Source organism: Bufo bufo, chromosome 9 (assembly GCF_905171765.1).
Source record: "Bufo bufo chromosome 9, aBufBuf1.1, whole genome shotgun sequence".
Lineage (NCBI taxonomy): Eukaryota > Metazoa > Chordata > Amphibia > Anura > Bufonidae > Bufo > Bufo bufo.
The window spans coordinates 173,115,109-173,135,501 of NC_053397.1; the positions used below are offsets into that span (position 1 = coordinate 173,115,109).

The 20,393-nt window shown below is 42.3% G+C and overlaps 1 protein-coding gene across 1 annotated transcript in view; it reads left to right on the top strand.

Annotated features, from left to right (window-relative positions):
• STAB1 (stabilin 1) overlaps positions 1–20,393 on the top strand; it is a 382,691-nt gene that overhangs the window by 255,581 nt on the left and 106,717 nt on the right. Inside the window, exon 51 of the mRNA XM_040408846.1 lies at positions 6,545–6,721. Coding sequence (XP_040264780.1) covers positions 6,545–6,721 — 177 coding nt within the window. The remainder of the gene's footprint in view (positions 1–6,544; positions 6,722–20,393) is intronic.

Sequence of the window (20,393 nt, forward strand, 5' to 3'; positions counted from 1 at the left end):
TCCACAGCCTACATCTATGGTAACCATAATCGGCATATATATATATGGTGCATGATACAAGTATGTCAACAGCCTAATCTCACACAGCACATGATAAAATATCTATGACCTGATAAATAACATAGGCCTAATATAGATGCTGTATATGGCAGTGTCTAACGTGATGTCTTAATAGACACTTTTATCCTAAGACGTACCTGAAGACATGACCAAGCCCAGATGGATATATTAGCCCTAAGCGCAGGACCTCAACGCACGTTTCACCTCAACGGCTTCGTCAGGAAATGTAGGCTGTGGATCTCACTAACATCCATGAAACACACATTGGGGTGTGTATATTTTTATATCAACTCCAGGGCATACATTGGGTGCTTGTGAGACACAGCATTGACCTGGTACCTGGTTAGTGCTTATTAGCCTTGTGGGGATACATGACAGTCTAGTGGAATATATGCCCTTTGCTTTTCTGTATACTTTTTCCATCTTGCCCTTTCTCTCTATTTTTTATACATAATAAAGTGATATGAAATTGCATATATTGTTTCCACTGGCTTTTTTGTTATGGCAATAACACCTTGGCCTGACAAGTGTCTAGTACCATGCCCAGATAAGTCAATTGCTGTGATGGATAAAGAAAAGACTTCTGTCTGCTCACAATCCATCCAAAGCGCTCCAGGGTGTCCAGGACTATGCTCAGGCTGTCTGCCGTCCCCTAGAACGACGGATCCTTCATCAGGATGTCGTCTAAGGTGTCGTCGTCACGATCCCCCTGGCATGGAGCAGGGCCATGACTGCCACCAGAACTATCGTAAAGACCCTGGGAGTCGTGGCCAGGCCGAACGGGAGAGCTGCAAATTGGTAGTGAAATGGACCCACTGCGAACCGGAGAAACCTCGATGACTGACGCATATGGGCATGTAAAGATAAGCATCCTTGATGTCTATCAAAGACAGGTACTTCCACGGTTCCATGGACGCAATAACCGACCTCAGTGACTCCATCCGGAATCTGCGGACGCAAAGGAAACGGTTGAGCGCCTTAAGGTCTAGAACGGGACGGACCGTCGCCTCTTTTTTGGGAACCACAAAGAGATTGGAGTAAAACCCCTGAAAACGGTCTTGCGCAGGAACCGGAACAATCACACCTTGCTGCAGCAGCATGCGAATTGCCAGAAAAAAAGAATCTGCGGCTGCGGGAGAGGCTGGAGGAGACAACCAAAAAAAAACGGGACGGAGGGGAGGATTTGAAATCCAGCTTGTAGCCCTCTGCAATGACCTCCCTCACCCACGCATCTGAGACGTGAGCCAGCCAAACATGCCGAAACACATGAAGCCGGCCGCCCACCCGAACGGAGGGCACCAGGAGCCACCCGTCATGCAGAGGAGCTCTTAAGGTTAAAGGACTTGGAGCCCTGTTGATGGGAATGTCAGGAAGGCCGCGGATTGAAGGAAGGCTTACGCTTCTGGCCTGCGGCAGACTTATGGGACGCTCCCTTGGGGCCGGAAAAACTCTGGAAGGGACGAAAAAAAGGCTTCCGCTCTTACCACCTGTAGCGTCAGAAATGATCTCATCTAAATAGGATATTGGATAGTAGCAGGTGTGTGGTGCATATACAGAAGCTTGTTGGTGAGTGGTTTACCTGGAATTGGAATATGGTTGTATGGGAAGATGGATGCTGGATTGTGACGTTTTATGGAATATCGGTGGTTGGAATTTGATGATGATGGATGGTTTACTGAGGAGTATTGTGGTGCCGACACCCCGGGAGTGTTGATAAAGGAGGGTTGTTATAAATGTGTCCTGCCTTGTAGGGATTGGGGGGGGGGGGGGGTTATGGGTTTGTTTATGGAGGATATTTGTAATCACACTGGAGATGTCTTTGATACCTGAGTTTCTATGTAGACCCATGCCATGTCTTTTGTAGATATGTGTAATATAGTGTATATATTATACAGGGAGTGCAGAATTATTAGGCAAATGAGTATTTTGACCACATCATCCTCTTTATGCATGTTGTCTTACTCCAAGCTGTATAGGCTCGAAAGCCTACTACCAATTAAGCATATTAGGTGATGTGCATCTCTGTAATGAGAAGGGGTGTGGTCTAATGACATCAACACCCTATATCAGGTGTGCATAATTATTAGGCAACTTCCTTTCCTTTGGCAAAATGGGTCAAAAGAAGGACTTGACAGGCTCAGAAAAGTCAAAAATAGTGAGATATCTTGCAGAGGGATGCAGCACTCTTAAAATTGCAAAGCTTCTGAAGCGTGATCATCGAACAATCAAGCGTTTCATTCAAAATAGTCAACAGGGTCGCAAGAAGCGTGTGGAAAAACCAAGGCGTAAAATAACTGCCCATGAACTGAGAAAAGTCAAGAGTGCAGCTGCCAAGATGCCACTTGCCACCAGTTTGGCCATATTTCAGCTGCAACATCACTGGAGTGCCCAAAAGCACAAGGTGTGCAATACTCAGAGACATGGCCAAGGTAAGAAAGGCTGAAAGACGACCACCACTGAACAAGACACACAAGCTGAAACGTCAAGACTGGGCCAAGAAATATTTCAAGACTGATTTTTCTAAGGTTTTATGGACTGATGAAATGAGAGTGAGTCTTGATGGGCCAGATGGATGGGCCCGTGGCTGGATTGGTAAAGGGCAGAGAGCTCCAGTCCGACTCAGACGCCAGCAAGGTGGAGGTGGAGTACTGGTTTGGGCTGGTATCATCAAAGATGAGCTTGTGGGGCCTTTTCGGGTTGAGGATGGAGTCAAGCTCAACTCCCAGTCCTACTGCCAGTTTCTGGAAGACACCTTCTTCAAGCAGTGGTACAGGAAGAAGTCTGCATCCTTCAAGAAAAACATGATTTTCATGCAGGACAATGCTCCATCACACGCGTCCAAGTACTCCACAGCGTGGCTGGCAAGAAAGGGTATAAAAGAAGAAAATCTAATGACATGGCCTCCTTGTTCACCTGATCTGAACCCCATTGAGAACCTGTGGTCCATCATCAAATGTGAGATTTACAAGGAGGGAAAACAGTACACCTCTCTGAACAGTGTCTGGGAGGCTGTGGTTGCTGCTGCACGCAATGTTGATGGTGAACAGATCAAAACACTGACAGAATCCATGGATGGCAGGCTTTTGAGTGTCCTTGCAAAGAAAGGTGGCTATATTGGTCACTGATTTGTTTTTGTTTTGTTTTTGAATGTCAGAAATGTATATTTGTGAATGTTGAGATGTTATATTGGTTTCACTGGTAAAAATAAATAATTGAAATGGGTATATATTTGTTTTTTGTTAAGTTGCCTAATAATTATGCACAGTAATAGTCACCTGCACACACAGATATCCCCCTAAAATAGCTAAAACTAAAAACAAACTAAAAACTACTTCCAAAAATATTCAGCTTTGATATTAATGAGTTTTTTGGGTTCATTGAGAACATGGTTGTTGTTCAATAATAAAATTAATCCTCAAAAATACAACTTGCCTAATAATTCTGCACTCCCTGTATATTATATATGACAGATAATGTATATGTCTGCGGTCTACAAAAAATGTCATGTTAATGTGATAAAATATGACTGAAAACTGTTAATAAATAAACATCTGATTCAAAAGAAATGATCTCATCCAGGCGCTTACCAAAAAGTCTGTTGCCGCTAAATGAGAGGGCCGTCAGGGTCCGCTTTGAAGCATTATCTGCCGCCCAGCATGAAAGCCATAGGGTAAGGCGAATAGCCACCAACAGGCCTGACGAGCGAGCCATAAACCTGGCCGCGTCCAAAGATGCTTCACAAATATATGCACTGCCATGCGAGAGCTGCAGGGCCACATCTGCAAGTTCCTCCGAGGGGACTCCCGACTCAAGACCCTGGTGTAAGTTATTTGCCCACTCCCCCATAGCCTTGCTCACCTATGTAGAGGCAAACACCGGCTGCAGCGCTGTGCCCACTACTTCAATGGCAGATTTTGCAAACGCTTCTTATCTTTGATATCAGAAAAAGAAGCCCTATCCGCCATTGGCAAGGTAGTATGTTTAGCCAAGCGGGAAACTGGCGCATCCACTATAGGTGCAGCCGACCATTTCTTAGTCAAATCCTCCGGAAAAGGATAAAGGACGTTAAAGCGTTTTGGCAACATAAAACGTCTATCTGGAAAATTCCACTCCTTGAAGAGAGAGGAATCAAACTTCTGGTGATTGGAGAAACACTTATGCGAGCGACAGGACCTTCTAAAGGAAAAATCCGAGCTAGCAGATGACGGAGCGGGATCTTCAACCTGCAACGTCTCAATAACTGCGGTAATTAAATTGTCCACCATGGAGGATAGTTTGGGCGACTGACCCTCCAGTGAGATAACATCCTCATCTGACCCTCTCTCCTCGGAACATGCTTCTTCAGCTGAGGACATGTCGGAGTGAGACTCTCTAGCAGGAGGAGGAGAGGCCGAGGACATGTGAGACACAGAAACCCTTTTGGGGGAGGAAGTTCTGGCCCGTTTTGTGGGGCGGCCACGATGTGCACGAGCCCCATGATCCCCAGAGTCATTCAGATTACTGCCTTGCCGACAAACGCCCCAATATATCCACAATAGCTTTATTGGTATTGGAGACATCCTGAACCACCCTAGACAGGGAACATGCCCATTCCGGTTCTTCCGTAGGTTGTGCAGCGGGAAGCAATGGGTCCGGAGCCGAGCCGCTTGATGGAGGCGCAGCACACGCAAAGTAGAGGGAGTCTGACTGAGGGGATTGAAATTTTGAGCGACATGATGCGCAGGCAAAATAATGCACCAACGGGACCGCCTGCTTCGGGACCTGGGGCCTGGGTTCAGACATAATGACACCCCTGTCACCCCAATAAGGCAAATGGGAAGGTTAGGCCCTGCAAGAAGGGACAAACAACACTTACCCAGCCTGTGTTCCTCCAAACGCCAGTCAGACCCTCATTTCCCGCCAGGAGCCTTAAAAATCCATTAGTGGGCAGAGCCCACTCTTCCACTGCTCTGCCGCTGACGTGAGGGCGAGGCGAACACAAGCCCCCCCCAAATGCTGCCGACTCCAATGCCCGTCCATCATCTCAGGCCACACCCCTCACTCTAAGGCCATGCCCCCCACGCACGCTGGAAGCACGCCGGCATTCCTGGCCGTCTCAGATACTGGCCAGGGACAGTAAGCCATGGGGGGGACCCTGCATGAATAGGCCGCACAGAAGTCGGGGCCTCTATTGACAACGGCCCCGGCTGCCCCAGAACCAATGCGCCGACCTGGAAGCAGCGCTCAGGGGAGTAAACTCTGCCCCCTCCTCTCCCAGTGCGCTCCAGAGGACGCCGTCAGCTCGGGAAGCCGCAGCAGACGCGCGGCGTGTACAAAGAAAGCAGCCACCCCCTTGCTGCAGCAGCGTCCCAGGTATGTTAACCCTTAAAGGAGATTGCTGCCAAGTCCACACGTGGGGAGGAGGGAATACTGGCCAGGGTCCTGGAGGGGGGCACTAGAGGTGGTACTGAAGGGATTACTGGAGGGAGGGTGGAGGGGAGCACTGCTCCTACTCACCTGTCTGACGTCTTTTGCCTTCCTTACTCCAGCCAGATCACCACCTTCGGTGTGCGTCCCCTTGGTGAGGGACGCTACATCGGAACAGAGGGACTTTCGCTGGGGCGGCCGTAGTGATGTGCTTGCTGGCGGGAGACAGAGGTTTTTACAGGGACCTCTGGTCCTCCTTTTCTTCTAAAAAGCGGGAACAAGCAGTGGGTTTGGGTGACCCCCTAATCTCCCGTCTCCTGGGTGGGAGTGCAGGCGGTTTTTACCCGGACTGCCTGAAGCTTCCCGCAAGAAGGAAAAAAAGGACAAAATTAGTAACTAGCAGACCTGCAAAACAGGAAGGTCAGCCTCCTACAGACACTAAGCTAAAACTGATTAGCTTGGTCCCTGCAGGAAGGGATATAGCTGAAGAGGGAGGAGCTTACACTTTGTGTGCTTAGTGTCTGCCTCCTGGTGGCAACAGCTATACCCATGGTCAATGCCTGTGTCCCCCAATGAGACGGATAAGAAATTAGCTTTTCTTCTCAGGGACCCCCTTGCCACAGCAAGAAACCGGCAGGTTCAGTTCCCCTGCAGTGCCACCACACTGGAATCTAGTGGTACATGGTGCCTAATTAAATTAACGGGATGCCTGTGTAATCTAGGTCCTCCAGAGCTAAAGAAATGTTCAGGCTAATTGTTCAAAGGAATCAGATTTATAATTTTAAATTTCCTAGCCTATTTTAAAATAAGTTTTCTAAACCAGATAATCCCTCTTAGTGTATCCATGTGGATGGAGTGCTGTCTTGGGGTAGGTTCCACCTTGATACACCAAGGAGTCAAAAGTGCAAACAGTTCAAGGCAGGCACTGCGCTATGGTGAATTGTGGTCTATTGTGAAACACATGAGGAGCTTATATTGTCGATGCCTTGGACTCTTTTGCCCAGATAACGGCTTTACCAATTAGTTACTAAAGCCCTGATAATTTTTGTAGTTTATTCACTTTTTATTATTTTTATAGACTGCCAATCTGATGCCTGTGGTTCAGGACAAAATTCATCAACCTATCACAGTGTTGTGGCCTACGGACAAAGCGTTTGATTCTCTTCCCAAAGAACAAAAGAAATGGTTGTACCATGAAGACCACAAAGACAAGTTGGAGGCTTATCTAAAAGCCCATATTATACGGGGTACAATGGTAGGCACTTTGTAAAAAGTTTAAAGTTACTACTGTTCTATGCTGATAACATAATCTCTGATCTCCATACAATCTACAATATAGAGAGCCAGTCTAACCAGCAGCATAGGCTTCCTGGTTTCTGACTTGCTATATATTTTAAAGGGGTATTTCAGCTTTTAGATATTGATCACCTATCCAGAGGAAGCACTTGAATGGGAGCTGAGCTGCAGTACTCCGGCATGACCACTACGAGATCGACTAAGTATTCTACTTATAGCTCTGTCCACTGTTTAATTTCCAACATTAGCAGCTGCTAAAAACAGCTGATCTGTGGGGTGTTGGAGCTCCGCCAATTTGATATTGATGACCTTCCTGGAGAACAGGTCATCAATATCAAAAAGCTGAAATGTGGCTTTAAAGGGGTCCTCCCTCCATAGTAATTGTTGGCATATCACTTCCTGATCAATGGGGTGTTCCAGAAGTTGGACCCCACTGTTTGGGAAGTGATAGCAACCTATCAATTACCTACACAGTGGATTCCTACAGCCGTGCACCTGGCCTGCCAACTTCACTTGGAGTCGTGTTGCAGTTCTGTGCACAGTGGGTGACAGGAACACCACTGTGTAAGGGAAAAGCTAAAGGGACCATGATATGACATTCTGTAACATTATTCCATGTAAATACCCCTTTAAGAACGTCTAGATACAGGTCGGCATATTGCATTATATCCTATAACATTTTCGTGCATTTTAGGTATAAATGGTGTTATAAGAACACACATCTAATATACTTGTTACAAAAGAGATAATTAACAAGGGTCTGTTCTCACTGCTCTATGACTGAATGGACCATGGCCATTCTACATGGATCACTAAAGATACTTCTATATGGTAATTCTATGGATTGCACAGTTTCACAGTTTTAACCCCTTCAGGACCCAGCCATTTTTCACCTTAAGGACCAGGCCATTTTTAGCAAATCTGACATGTCACTTTATGTGGTAATAACTTTAAAACGCTTTTACTTATCCAGGCCATTCTGAGATTGTTTTCTCGTCACATATTGTACTTGATAATACAGTGGTAAAATTGAGTCAAAATTATTTTTTTATTTATAAAAAAAATACCAAATTTACCAAGAATTTGGAAAAATTTCCAAATAAAATTTTCTCTACTTTTATAATAGTTAGTAATACCTCCAAAAATAGTTATTACTTTACATTCCCCATATGTCTACTTCATGTTTGGATCATTTTGTGAATGCCATTTTATTTTTTTGTGGAAGTTAGAAGGCTTAGCAAGTCTTAAATTGTTTTGCATAAAATTTCCAAAACCCACTTTTTAAGGACCAGTTCAGGTCTGAAGTCACTTTGTGAGTCTTACATAATAGAAACCACCCCATTTTAGAAACTACACCCCTCAAGGTATTCAAAACTGATTTTACAAACTTTGTTAACCCTTTAGGTGTTCCACAAGAATTAATGGAAAATGTAAATGAAATTTCTGAATTTCACTTTTTTGGCAGATTTTCCATTTTAATCCATTTTTTTCCACTAACAAAACAAGGGTTAACAGCCAAACAAAACTCAATATTTATTGCCCTGATTCTGTAGTTTACAGAAACACCCTATATGTGGTCGTAAACTGCTGTACAGGCACATGGTATTGCGCAGAAGGAAAGGAACGCCATATGGTTTTTGGAAAGCAGATTTCACTGGGATAATTTTAAGCTGCCAGGTCACATTTGAAGACCCCCTGATGCACCCCTAGAGTAGAAACTCCATAAAAGTGACCCCATTTTAGAAACTACACACCTCAAGGTATACAAAACTGATTTTGCAAACTTTGTTAACCCTTTAGGTGTTCCACAAGAGTTAATAGAAAATAGAGATGAAATGTATTAATATTTTATATGCAAAAATTTATACAGTGGCTCACCCTCCCTTTTAAACTATAGTGGAGGTGCTCTGCTTTTTGGTGACTCACCCCATCAAAAAACAATCGTTATGAATATTTATAAAAAAAAAAAAAAACAGGCACTCACCATCTGCATCATAAGTTCAAAAATTTAAATACATTTATTTATAACATGAAATATGTATATATCCCTTTAAAATGTGCACGTTCAAATAAAATATAAAAAACTCCCTAAAAAATATATCTACCTAAAGAAAAATATATGTGTAACTCTATTTAGTACTATACTTCTTAAATGCAAGTTAGTATATCTATTAATTCATCCACAGATTTGATAAATGGTCAGCTATTAGACATTAGTATTAACTTCATATAATAAATATTTTACATTCAATGGACAGTAAATGACGGATCAATATATATTAAAACAAAATTACGTGATAGTAACACATTTCATAAATAATGAGGAATAATGTTCCACATATTTTAGAAAGAAAAGGAATTGTCAGTCTTAAAAAACCTTAAAGGGTTTCTATCACTTCGTATGACATAATTAGCTGTCAGACACTAGCGATCCGCTAGTGTCTGCTCTGGCCAACCATCCTAATATAGCAGCTTTTGGGGCAGCCGTTTTGCTAAAAAAATAACTTTTATAAATATGCTAATGAGCCTCTAGGTGCTATGGGGGCGTCATTAGCACCTAGAGGCTCCGTCTACCTTCATACACAGCCACCGCCCAGCGCGTCCCTCCAGCCTTCCCATTTCCTGCTGAATGCGATCCTCCGTGTGACGCAGCTGCGCCGATGACATCATAGTGCTCCGAGGAACAGGCGCAGTGGAGATGTCTGAGCAGGGAAGCGGTCAGACATTCACTGCGCATGCGCAGAACAGAGACGCGCACGGAGAGGATCGCATTCAGCAGGAGATGGGCGGGCTGGAGGGACGCGCTGGGCGGCGGCAGTTTATGAAGGTAGACGGAGCCTCTAGGTGCTAATGACGCCCCCATAGCACCTAGAGGCTCATTAGCATATAGATATAAGTTGTTATTTTAGCAAAACGGCTGCCCCAAAACCTATCATATTAGGATGGTTTGTTAGAGCAGACACTAGCGGATCGCTAGTGTCTGACAGCTAAATATGTGATACCAAGTGATAGAAACCCTTTAAAGAATGCAAATTCCAAAGAAAAGTCAGATTCTCTGTTTAGTGAGCCGTATGATTAATCGTTAGGGTGAGTCAGTAAGTTGCATAGTTTATAGGTCTCTACTTACAGGAGATTATTGTATATGTAGGCTGACATCAGGGGCCTCCCACCCGTTGTACAGCCACTCACCCAGCCTTGTGTTTCTGTAAGGTTACACGATCTGTACCGGCTCTCTTGCTGAATTAGTCCGTTCTGCTAAGTCCGCGCCGAGGCTGGCGTCCCACGTGGTTTGTAATGAGTCATGTGATGCGGGGGTAGATCATGTGATGCTCTAACCTGTAGTGCCGAATTCTTGGTGTTTGGAAATTTTCAAAGGATATATTTCTGATCCCTTTAGGTATAAGTGTAAATCGGGTCAAATCAATCCTGATGGGTAGTACACTCTATGGCTTTGCCAGATTCCTGTCTTGACATTCTTGAGATATGATCCCCACCTCTCCAATGTGTCTACTTTTTCGAGAGCTGCGAATGCTATTCCACTAGGATTTTTATTATGGTATTGGTTAAAATGTGAAGATAATGAATGCTTTTCATAGCCATTTTTAATATTTATTTTATGCTCAGAAATTCTCTTTTTTAATCTTTTAGTCCTCCCAATATATAGTTTTTTTACATCGACATTCTATTATATATATTACACTGACTGAATTGCATGTTAGGAATTCTCTTATTTCCCATGAAAAGATATTATTAGATGAACATATTTTTGTGTTTTTTTGGGGGGAAATTGTGTAATTTTGCAATTATTGCATCGACCACATTTATAAAAACCTTTTATTTTAAACCATTCATGGGAAATAGAGTCCCTATGATTTTCTGTCTTATTGTTGGTGCTACTTTAGGTGCTCTTGTATAGGTAATATGTGGGCCATTACTGAGTGACGGACCTATCAATCTGTCTTTTAATACATGTTGCCAATGTTTCATCATAATGGCTTCTATTTTCCTATATTGTGCATTATAGGGTAATATCATCCTAATTGGTACTTCCTGATTTTGACCATCATTTGAGCTTATATCATCAGATTCAAAAAAGAGTTCCCTTTTCATCTTTCTAACTTTAGAAAGTGATTTATCTAGTATTTGTGATGGATATTTTTTGGGTAAAAATTGTTCTTTCATTTCCAATGCTTCTCTTTCAAAATCTTCTTCATTTGTGCAATTCCTTTTCAATCGTCTAAACTGACCTGCCGGAATATTGAGGAGCCACCTTGGCAGGTGACAGCTTGAATAAAGAATGTAACTACTTCTGGAAACTGATTTCTGATAAGTATTACAAACTAACTGATTTGTTTGTGTTTCGATCAGCAAGTCCAAAAATTCTGCCTGTTGTGTACTGATATTTGAAGAAAATTTCAAGTTATTAAGTGATCTTGCATAGCAAGACCACTTAATGTTATCTCACATATATATTATTCTTATTATTATAGCCAAATTTGCCACCCTAACTCCTCCCACAGTTTTTACACTACATAGACAAAAATTTACCAAAACGTGCAGATTGTTCCCGATCGGATTGCTATTACTTTGTGGAACGATCCCACCCCCCTGAAGCCCCCTTTTTTCCCATAGACTTTGACAGGGTACATTTTCAAATCGCTCCCACTCGCCAGGCTTTGACGCTAAAGTCACCAAACTTGGGTCACTTAGTCATGGGGTCAACCCGAAAATTTTTGGCACATTTTGGGGACCCCAAAAAGGTGGGCGGGGCCACACAGAACTAATCAAAATCTCCCCATTGACTGTAATGAGACGTTCAAATTGATACTCCTCCCACATTTTTAGGAGTACAAATTCCTAACTTTGTAGTCTTGGTCGGCACCCACCCTTGCTTGTGCTTTGTTAACCGATCCCACCCTCCGGGCCCCTGGGACGGGCCCCCAAAATCCACGTTTTTCCCATTGACTTTGACAGGGAAAATTTTCAAATCGCTCCCAGTCGCACAGATGTGAAACTAAAGTCACCAAACTTGGGTCACATAGTCATGGGGTCAACGCGCAATTTGTTAGAACATTTTGGAGACCCTAAAATGTGGGCGGGGCCACACAGAACCAATCAAATTCTCCCCATTGACTATAATGAGATGTTCAAATTGCTACTCCTCCCACAGATTTAGGAGTATAAATACCGAACTTTGCACTCTTGGTCGGCACATACCCGAGTATCTTGCTTGTGCTTTGTTAACCGATCCCACCCTCCGGGCTACTGGGGGGGGCCCCCGAAAACCTCTTTTTTTCTCCCATAGAGTTTTATTGGAAAAATGCAAACGTTTGTCACTCATACAGCTTCGGAGTTAAACTGACCAAACATGGGTCACTTAGTCATGGGGTGAACCTCAAAATTTCTGTCACATTTTGGGGACATTAAAAAGTGGGCGGAGCTACAAACAACCAATCAGATTTTCCCTATTGACTTCAATGAGAAAATTTTTAATTGCTGCCATTTCAACAATGTTAATGGCAGGGTTGTTAAACTTAATATATTCGGTTAATAGGTGACTAGAATTTAAATGTTTAAAAGTGGGCGGAGTCTACAACGGCCAATCAAATTTCAGCCATATGTTTTAATGGGAAAATTTAAAACTGCCGCTGCTCTTAGAGGGTCAATGGCAAAGTCACTAAACTTGGAACAGTTGGTCAATGGGTGACTGGAATTCAAATTTTAAAAAGTGGGAGGAACCTAAAATAGCCAATCAAATTTCAGCCATTTAACTTAGACCACCATGTGCCCCCCCCCCCCCCCCCACCGGACTACCAGGTGACCCCCCCCCCGAACCACCAGGTGACCACCCATGGACCACCAGGTGACCTCCCCCCAAACCACCAGGTCACCCCCCCTGGACCACCAGGTCACCCCCCAGAAATGCAAGAACACTTCACACAATTTCCCCAGAAATTGTACCTTTTCTAGTTCTTACTGTTATTCTTATTATAGCCAAATTTGCCACCCTAACTCCTCCCACAGTTTTTACACTACATAGACAAAAATTTACCAAAACGTGCAGATTGTTGCCGATCGGATTGCTATTACTTTGTGGAGCGATCCCACCCCCGGGGCCCCCGTGGCAGGCCCCGGAAGCCCCCTTTTTTCCCATAGACTTTGACAGGGTATATTTTCAAATCGCTCCCACTCGCCAGGCTTTGATGCTAAAGTCACCAAACTTGGGTCACTTAGTCATGGGGTCAACCCGAAAATTTTTGGCACATTTCGGGGACCCCAAAATGTGGGCGGGGCCACACAGAACCAATCAAAATCTCCCCATTGACTGTAATGAGACGTTCAAATTGCTGCTCCTCCCACATTTTTAGGAGTACAAATTCCAAACTTTGCAGTCTTGGTCGGCACCCACCCTAGTACCTTACTTGTGCTTTGTTAACCAATCCCACCTTCCGGGCCCCTGGGACGGGCCCCCAAAATCCACGTTTTTCCCATTGACTTTGACAGGGAAAATTTTCAAATCGCTCCCAGTCGCACAGATTTGAAACTAAAGTCACCAAACTTGGGTCACTTAGTCATGGGGTCAACGCACAATTTGTTAGAACATTTCGGAGACCCTAAAATGTGGGCGGGGCCACACAGAACCAATCAAATTCTCCCCATTGACTATAATGAGAGGTTCAAATTGCTACTTCTCCCACAGATTTAGGAGTATAAATACCAAACTTTGCACTCTTGGTCGGTACATACCCGAGTATCTTGCTTGTGCTTTGTTAACCGATCCCACCCCCCGGGGCCCCCGAAAACCTCTTATTTCCCATAGAGTTTTATTGGAAAAATGCAAACGTTTGTCACTCATACAGCTTCGGAGTTAAACTGACCAAACTTGGGTCACTTAGTCATGGGGTCAACCTGAAAATTTATGTCACATTTTGGGGACATTAAAAAGTGGGCGGGGCCACAAACAACCAATCAGATTTTCCCTATTGACTTCAATGAGAAAATTTTAAATTGCTGCCATTTCAACAATGTTAATGGCAGGGTTGTTAAACTTAATATATTCGGTTAATAGGTGACTAGAATTCAAATGTTTAAAAGTGGGCGGAGTCTACAACGGCCAATCAAATTTCAGCCATATGTTTTAATGGGAAAATTTAAAACTGCCGCTGCTCTTAGAGGGTCAATGGCAAAGTCACTAAACTTGGAACAGTTGGTCAATGGGTGACTGGGACCCCCCCCGGACTACCAGGTGACTCATGGGTGCCCCCGCCCTAGCCCTTAGGTGCACCCGCACTAGCCCTTAGATGCACCCACTCCGACCCTTAGGTGCAACCACCCCAACGATTAGGTGCACCCACCCCGACCCTTAGGTGCACCCACCCCGACTTTTAGGTGCAACCACCCCGACCCTTAGGTGCACCCACTCCGACCCTTAGGTGCAACCACCCCGACTTTTAGGTGCACCCACCCCGACTTTTAGGTGCACCCACCTTGACTTTTAGGTGCACCCACCCCGACTTTTTGGTGCAACCACCCCGACCCTTAGGTGCACCCACTCCGACCCTTAGGTGCAACCACCCCAACGATTAGGTGCACCCACCCCGACCCTTAGGTGCAACCACCCCGACTTTTAGGTGCAACCACCCCGACCTTTAGGTGCAACCACCCCAACGATTAGGTTACCCAGTTACTCCGCCCACTCCAGTTGTAAGCTACTGGTGGAGGCAAAAACACTTCACACAATTTCCCCAGAAATTGTAGCTTTTCTAGTTTTGATTATTGTTTATTGATTCCAAAAATTTATTGAGTTCGATTTCTATTTTATTCCAGCTGAAAAATATATCGTCGATGCCAGAGTACCAGGTCCTTCCCCAGTCTGGGAGCAATATATTGCTGCTCCCAATGTGCCATAAATAAATTGGCATAACTGGGGGCAAACCTGGTACCCATAGCGGTCTCTTTTATTTGTAGGTAAAAGTCAGATCCATAAATAAAATAATTGTGTGTTAAAATAAACTCCACTCCTTTCGCTAAAAAGTCTCTGTTCTTTTCAAAGTTGGCTGTTCCTTTCTAATTGTATTTTAAGAGCTTCTATTCCTTGCTCATGATTATCGTATACAATGAATTTACATCGAGTGTTCCTAAAATCTAATGTGGTTGGTACTTCAAATTTTCTACTATTATTATAATTTGAGTTGTATCTTTAATATATGAGAAAGTTCTTTTTACTGTTGGCTGTAAAATTTTGTCTATATATTGTGATAAATATTATGTTAATGAGCTTATGCCAGAGATGATTGGCCTACCAGGGGGATTTCTTTGGTCTTTATGAATTTTTGGGATGCAATAAAATACCAGTAATTGTTGTTGAGTACCCGTTATAAATTTGTATTCTTGTTCATGTAGGATCCCTCTCTCCCAACCATCTGTGGCATATTTTTCAAGTACATTATTGTATTCTTCGGTAGGGTTTCGATTTAATTTTCGATTTAATTTTATATATGTAGTAATATCCGATAATTGTCTCAGACATTCTGCATCATACTGTTGAGCTTCTAAGATTACTATGGCTCCTTCTTTATCCGCCAGCCTAATGACAATATTCTTTTGTTTTTGCAACTGTTTATTAGCCTGTATCTCTTGTGTGGTTAAATTCTTTCTGTTCCTTGAACTATCTCTTAATTTTCTTATATCCATTTCTAAATTTTTCTTAAAAGCTGCCATTTCATGTCCAATTTTCTGTCTAGGATACATTTTGGACTTTTGTTTTAGATTAGTGTGTGCATAGACCTCCTGTTTTATATAGTTCCTGACTGTTGGATTTTTTGTGAAATATTTTTTAAGGCATAGTTTCCTAATTAATCTTTCTACCCCAATGAATATATCAAACTTGTTTAATCTGACAGTTGCTGCAACTTTTAGGCCCTTGTTTAATAAGCTTGATTGTGCCGTTGTGAGTTTCACCGAACTCAAATTTATTATGGCATCATTATTCTTATTTATTATCTGTTCCTGTAGTTGAACCTTTTTTCTCTCTTTTCCCTTACCTCTTCTTGTTCTCTTCTTCTTGTGTCTTGTGCATATTGGTGATAGTGGTGGTTGGAAGTATGTGTGTTTCCTCTCCCTTGATTCTGTTGTGTGTTTTTCCCATAGTAAATTTTTGGTGGTTGTGTTCTCTGATCCCATTCTTGATTGGTCTCCCTGTGTCTCAAGTTGTACTTGTGTCCCATTGGGGGTGATTGGTGATATCTTGATTCTTGTGTCTGTTGTCTTATTTGATGTGTTCGAATCTTCTGATGTGGCGGTGTACGATCTAAAAAATGAGGGTTAGAGAGAGTTTCATATCTGTTTGTAACTGGAACATTATAACAGTTTTTATCCCAATTTTCATTATATTCCTGTGTATCTAAAGCATTATGCTGTTCCTGCTGTTGATTTTCCTCATGTGTTTTTTGTAAATCAATTTTAGTGAAATGTTAAAATTTTTACTTTTTTTGTAATTATTTCATGTTCAGTTGCACCTAAACTAAATTTTTTCTTGCCAATTTTTGAACTCTTCATTTTAGGGAAATTTATCTATTAATTTTCCCAATTTATTTATCTTTTCTGTAGTTTTTTGCCAAGATTTGGGTTCTCCTTTTAATCAATGCTATGGATTGTGCTGTCAACAAATTATCCTATTCTTCTTTAAAAAGGTCATTACATAAATCTTGTGCAGGAGTTTTATTTTAGTTAATTGGAAACCCTTTGGTATATTACCATTTTCCAGGTGGCGATTGAGGGATTTAATTTCCCACCGTTGTTTGAGTTTGATTAAGAGGGTCTCCAATTCTCTAAATATTTCCATCCTGTCGGGTTATATAAAGACCAAATGCTTTATATAAGAAAAAAATTAATGGATCAAAAGAAAATTTATTAAAATTATATTGATCCGTGAGATGGACATAAACATCTCCAAGAGTTCAATTGAGAACCTAATTATTTTGTGCAATCAGTAAAAGAAACTGGGTACAATCGTCTATGCAAAATATACATGATTTATTATACAATAATTTAGAATACAATCAAAATAGTCTACGTAAATTTCAATAATATACAATGATATGCTGTACCCACTATATTGTGCCAACAAAACACTACTCAACCAACACAAGAATATTATGCAATACGGCTTTAAAATTGTGAGAGATATAAAATCAATTGATTATGCGCAGAAACTCAATCAAGAAAATAACAGATACGAACCCTTGCCCTGCCAAATCTTATGCCCAATCTCGGATAATGGTAGTATTGCAATAAAACTTATAAATTATCAGCTTGATAGCAAACTAGGGAATATCGGGATTTCGCTAAGTATCAAGCCAATTAATTTACCTCAATACTACTTATAAATAAAAATATATATTACCCAAGGATGTAGATGATAGGCAGAGCCTAGGGGAAGTCAGCTCTCCAAAGGTTTTTTTCCTAATCCCAAAATCTTTCTCCAGAGATCTCCCTCCTTTTCTTTGTTTTCTTTTTCCTTTTTGTGTACCCCTCCTTTTTGGTAACTCTTAACCAAAACTTATCAGATGAGCACACCTTCCTAGTTTGGAACTTTCCAATCACTGTTGGATAGGCGTGTACATTGATAAGGAATGTGATGTCATAACACCACACAAAATGCACTTTTGCTACTGGTGTAGTGTTACCTGCTCATACCTAGGTGGCACTGTTGTATAGATTGTTACAATAACACTAGCTCTTTTGAACGACACAGTAATTTCTTCGGCTTACAATAAAAATCCATACAAAATAGTTAATGTAAACCAACATTGCTCTTAAAGGCAATTAATATCTATTATAACTAGAATAAGTAGATATAACTGTTTACACTTATGGAAAAGACACAACAAATCCCCTTTCATTACAATATAAACCATTGCAATAAGTTGGGTTATGTTGGAATGTCCAAAAAGGCTTTTCATATGGATCCTTCAGAAACATTAGTTCCTGTTTAAATTGTTCATTACTCTCACGAAGATTTACTGAGTGAGTCAATAACTTTGAGTGTGTAAGTTGGTGGTGATGATAGTGTCCTCCACAACGGAATATAGGTCTGATAAATGTTGCTTCTGACTTTCCATCTCTGCATAAATACTCATCCTTTTCAGTGAACCGATCTCAAGTTCCAATGTCTTAAAAGAGATGGAATTAACAGCTGATACACTGGTGGCAATGGCAGTGCCCACTACGGCAAAGATTATGGCGGCTGCAATCGCAGAAGTGAACCGCTTTGGTCATCGACTTGTTGAAAACTGTTCTCTGCTCATGGTTTTCCTTGATCTGTGTAATCCTTTCTTGGGAATAACCGATGTGCATTTGATACCACACCTTTATCTCCAGAGACAACTGTCTTTCAATGAAGACGCGTGGATCCAAACTGATGTAGATCTTTTGGGATAGAACCGTCTTATTCGTCAAGATGAATCCCGTGGTATCCTGCAGCATGATTCCAGATGAGGGGCCTGGTAAAGCGATCGGCATGGAACTCCTTCCCCAAGATCAGGACGATGTAGATAACGGCAACAACCCTCGATGCCATCTTGCGCCTGTAATATATTGTATGACAAATATAAGTACATACATCTTCCACCTTTTTTTCACTCCTGCAAGAAAAGAGTTCATGCTACCATACATATTTGATTTGGCATAGTTTCTTTTTGTGAACAGAGCAAGTTCTTGATTCAAAAGTGAGCTAAGAGATAATTAGTTACAGAGGAAAATACATGAGGATAGGTTAGTATATTTGTATGTTCATACTATACCAATCCTGGGTTTCCGTCTTTAGCTGGAACCTTGATATCTCTTTACTCCTCATCATCCGGCATTCCTTCCATTTGGCGAAGTTGTGACCTAGGATGACGAACACGTAACTGATTAATATGCACCCACTTCTCTATAAATTCATCCCCCTTAAGAATTTTGATCTTGTAGACCATAGGTGACAATTTGTCAGTGACAACATAGGGTCCCTTACAGGAAGGCAGGAACTTCCTTTCCTTCACCTGATCCCGGGCAAAGTTATAGCAATAAACCTGATCAAAAATCTGGTACTCTTAGTAGTCTTCAGATCATAGTAGGTTTTGGCGCTCACGGCTGCTTTTTCCAGATTCTTCTGGGCAAATGCAAAAGCATGCTGAAGGTGCTTGCGTAGATTCTCCATGTATTGATGAGCTGTTGAAGCATTTATCAAATTTTGGCCTGTTGTCCGGTAGAGTAAATGCTCGGGTAACACCATCTTCCTGCCAGTGATCATTTCGAAGGGAGAAAGTTTGGTTGCCACGCTTGGGGTGGCTCTAATGGTTATGAGAACCAAAGGCAACTTCATATCCCAGTCCTTACCGGATTCATTGACAAATTTCTTTAGAATGTTGACAATGGTTTGGTTATAGCGTTCTACTCCACTAGAGGCTTGCCGATAAGCTATATGTAGCTTCCTTTTTACTCCCAGTATCTCCCACATTTTTGTCATCACCTCACTAGTGAAATGACTTTCGCGATCGGACTCGATGCGCTGGGGAAGACCAAACCTGGAAAACACGTGGTTAATGAGTAGAGACGCGCACACACTTGAACTGCATGTCTTTTTGTAGAGATATACTATGGGGAGCCATATTATGAATTACCATATGCAATGGATCCTGATGGATATTTATCATAGGAGTGGGATTTACCTTCAGGCCGAGTTGCTGTATCCGGTTGGACAAACAGATCAAAGTATCTGCATTCTTCAGTCTTTGTCCCTTCTTTACTTGAATGGGAAGAAGAAATGGTTTGCATCCTTCAGGGATTTTAACCTCATCTGCAACCATGATAGTCACGGCATATGGCATCTGTTGTCCCCATCTCAAGGCTTGCTCTTCATCCTGGAATCCCCCCGGATCTCCAGGTCATCTGGACCATAGAGTATTGTTGACCAGATCAGTCTGCACGGCAAATTGGTGTAGAAGGTCATTACCTATGTACATCTGGTACCGTGGTTCATTCAACACGATGAATAAATGTTCCGTAGTCTTCTCTCCTATGGAAATAGACATCTTGCAATCACATGATGACTCTGTGAATCTCCATCCAGATCATGAACCCATTGGTCCTGTGGAGAGGAAACTTTAATCATTTTAGGGTTACCGATCTGTTTCAAGAGACTTAAGCTTATGTAACTGACTTCGGATTTCAGATCCAGCTTGGCGTATTTCACCCGGGCCATATTGTTCACCTGTGCGGGAATCAATAAGTTATTATTAACCTTCTCAATCCATACCATGGATTGAGTATGCCTGGTCAGGTCCGTGACTTTGTAACTTCCCCCTTTAAGAGAAATAGTTAATGCATCCCCATCCAGGGTTACCTTTTCAATTCTGTCCTTCTGGATGGTTATGGTATGAGCGGTACCATTAACTGCTTCCTCAGGCTTACCATTTTTCTGGATCATGACATCCGGCATTTGATTATTCCTAAAATGAACTTCAACACAGTTAAACCTTTCCTTAATCATATGACAACTACGTTGGGGTTGTGCATAGCAAGATTACTCATAGGCAATGGGTCCCCTCACCTGAGTCCAAATGGCTTCATTGATGAAGTCTACTATG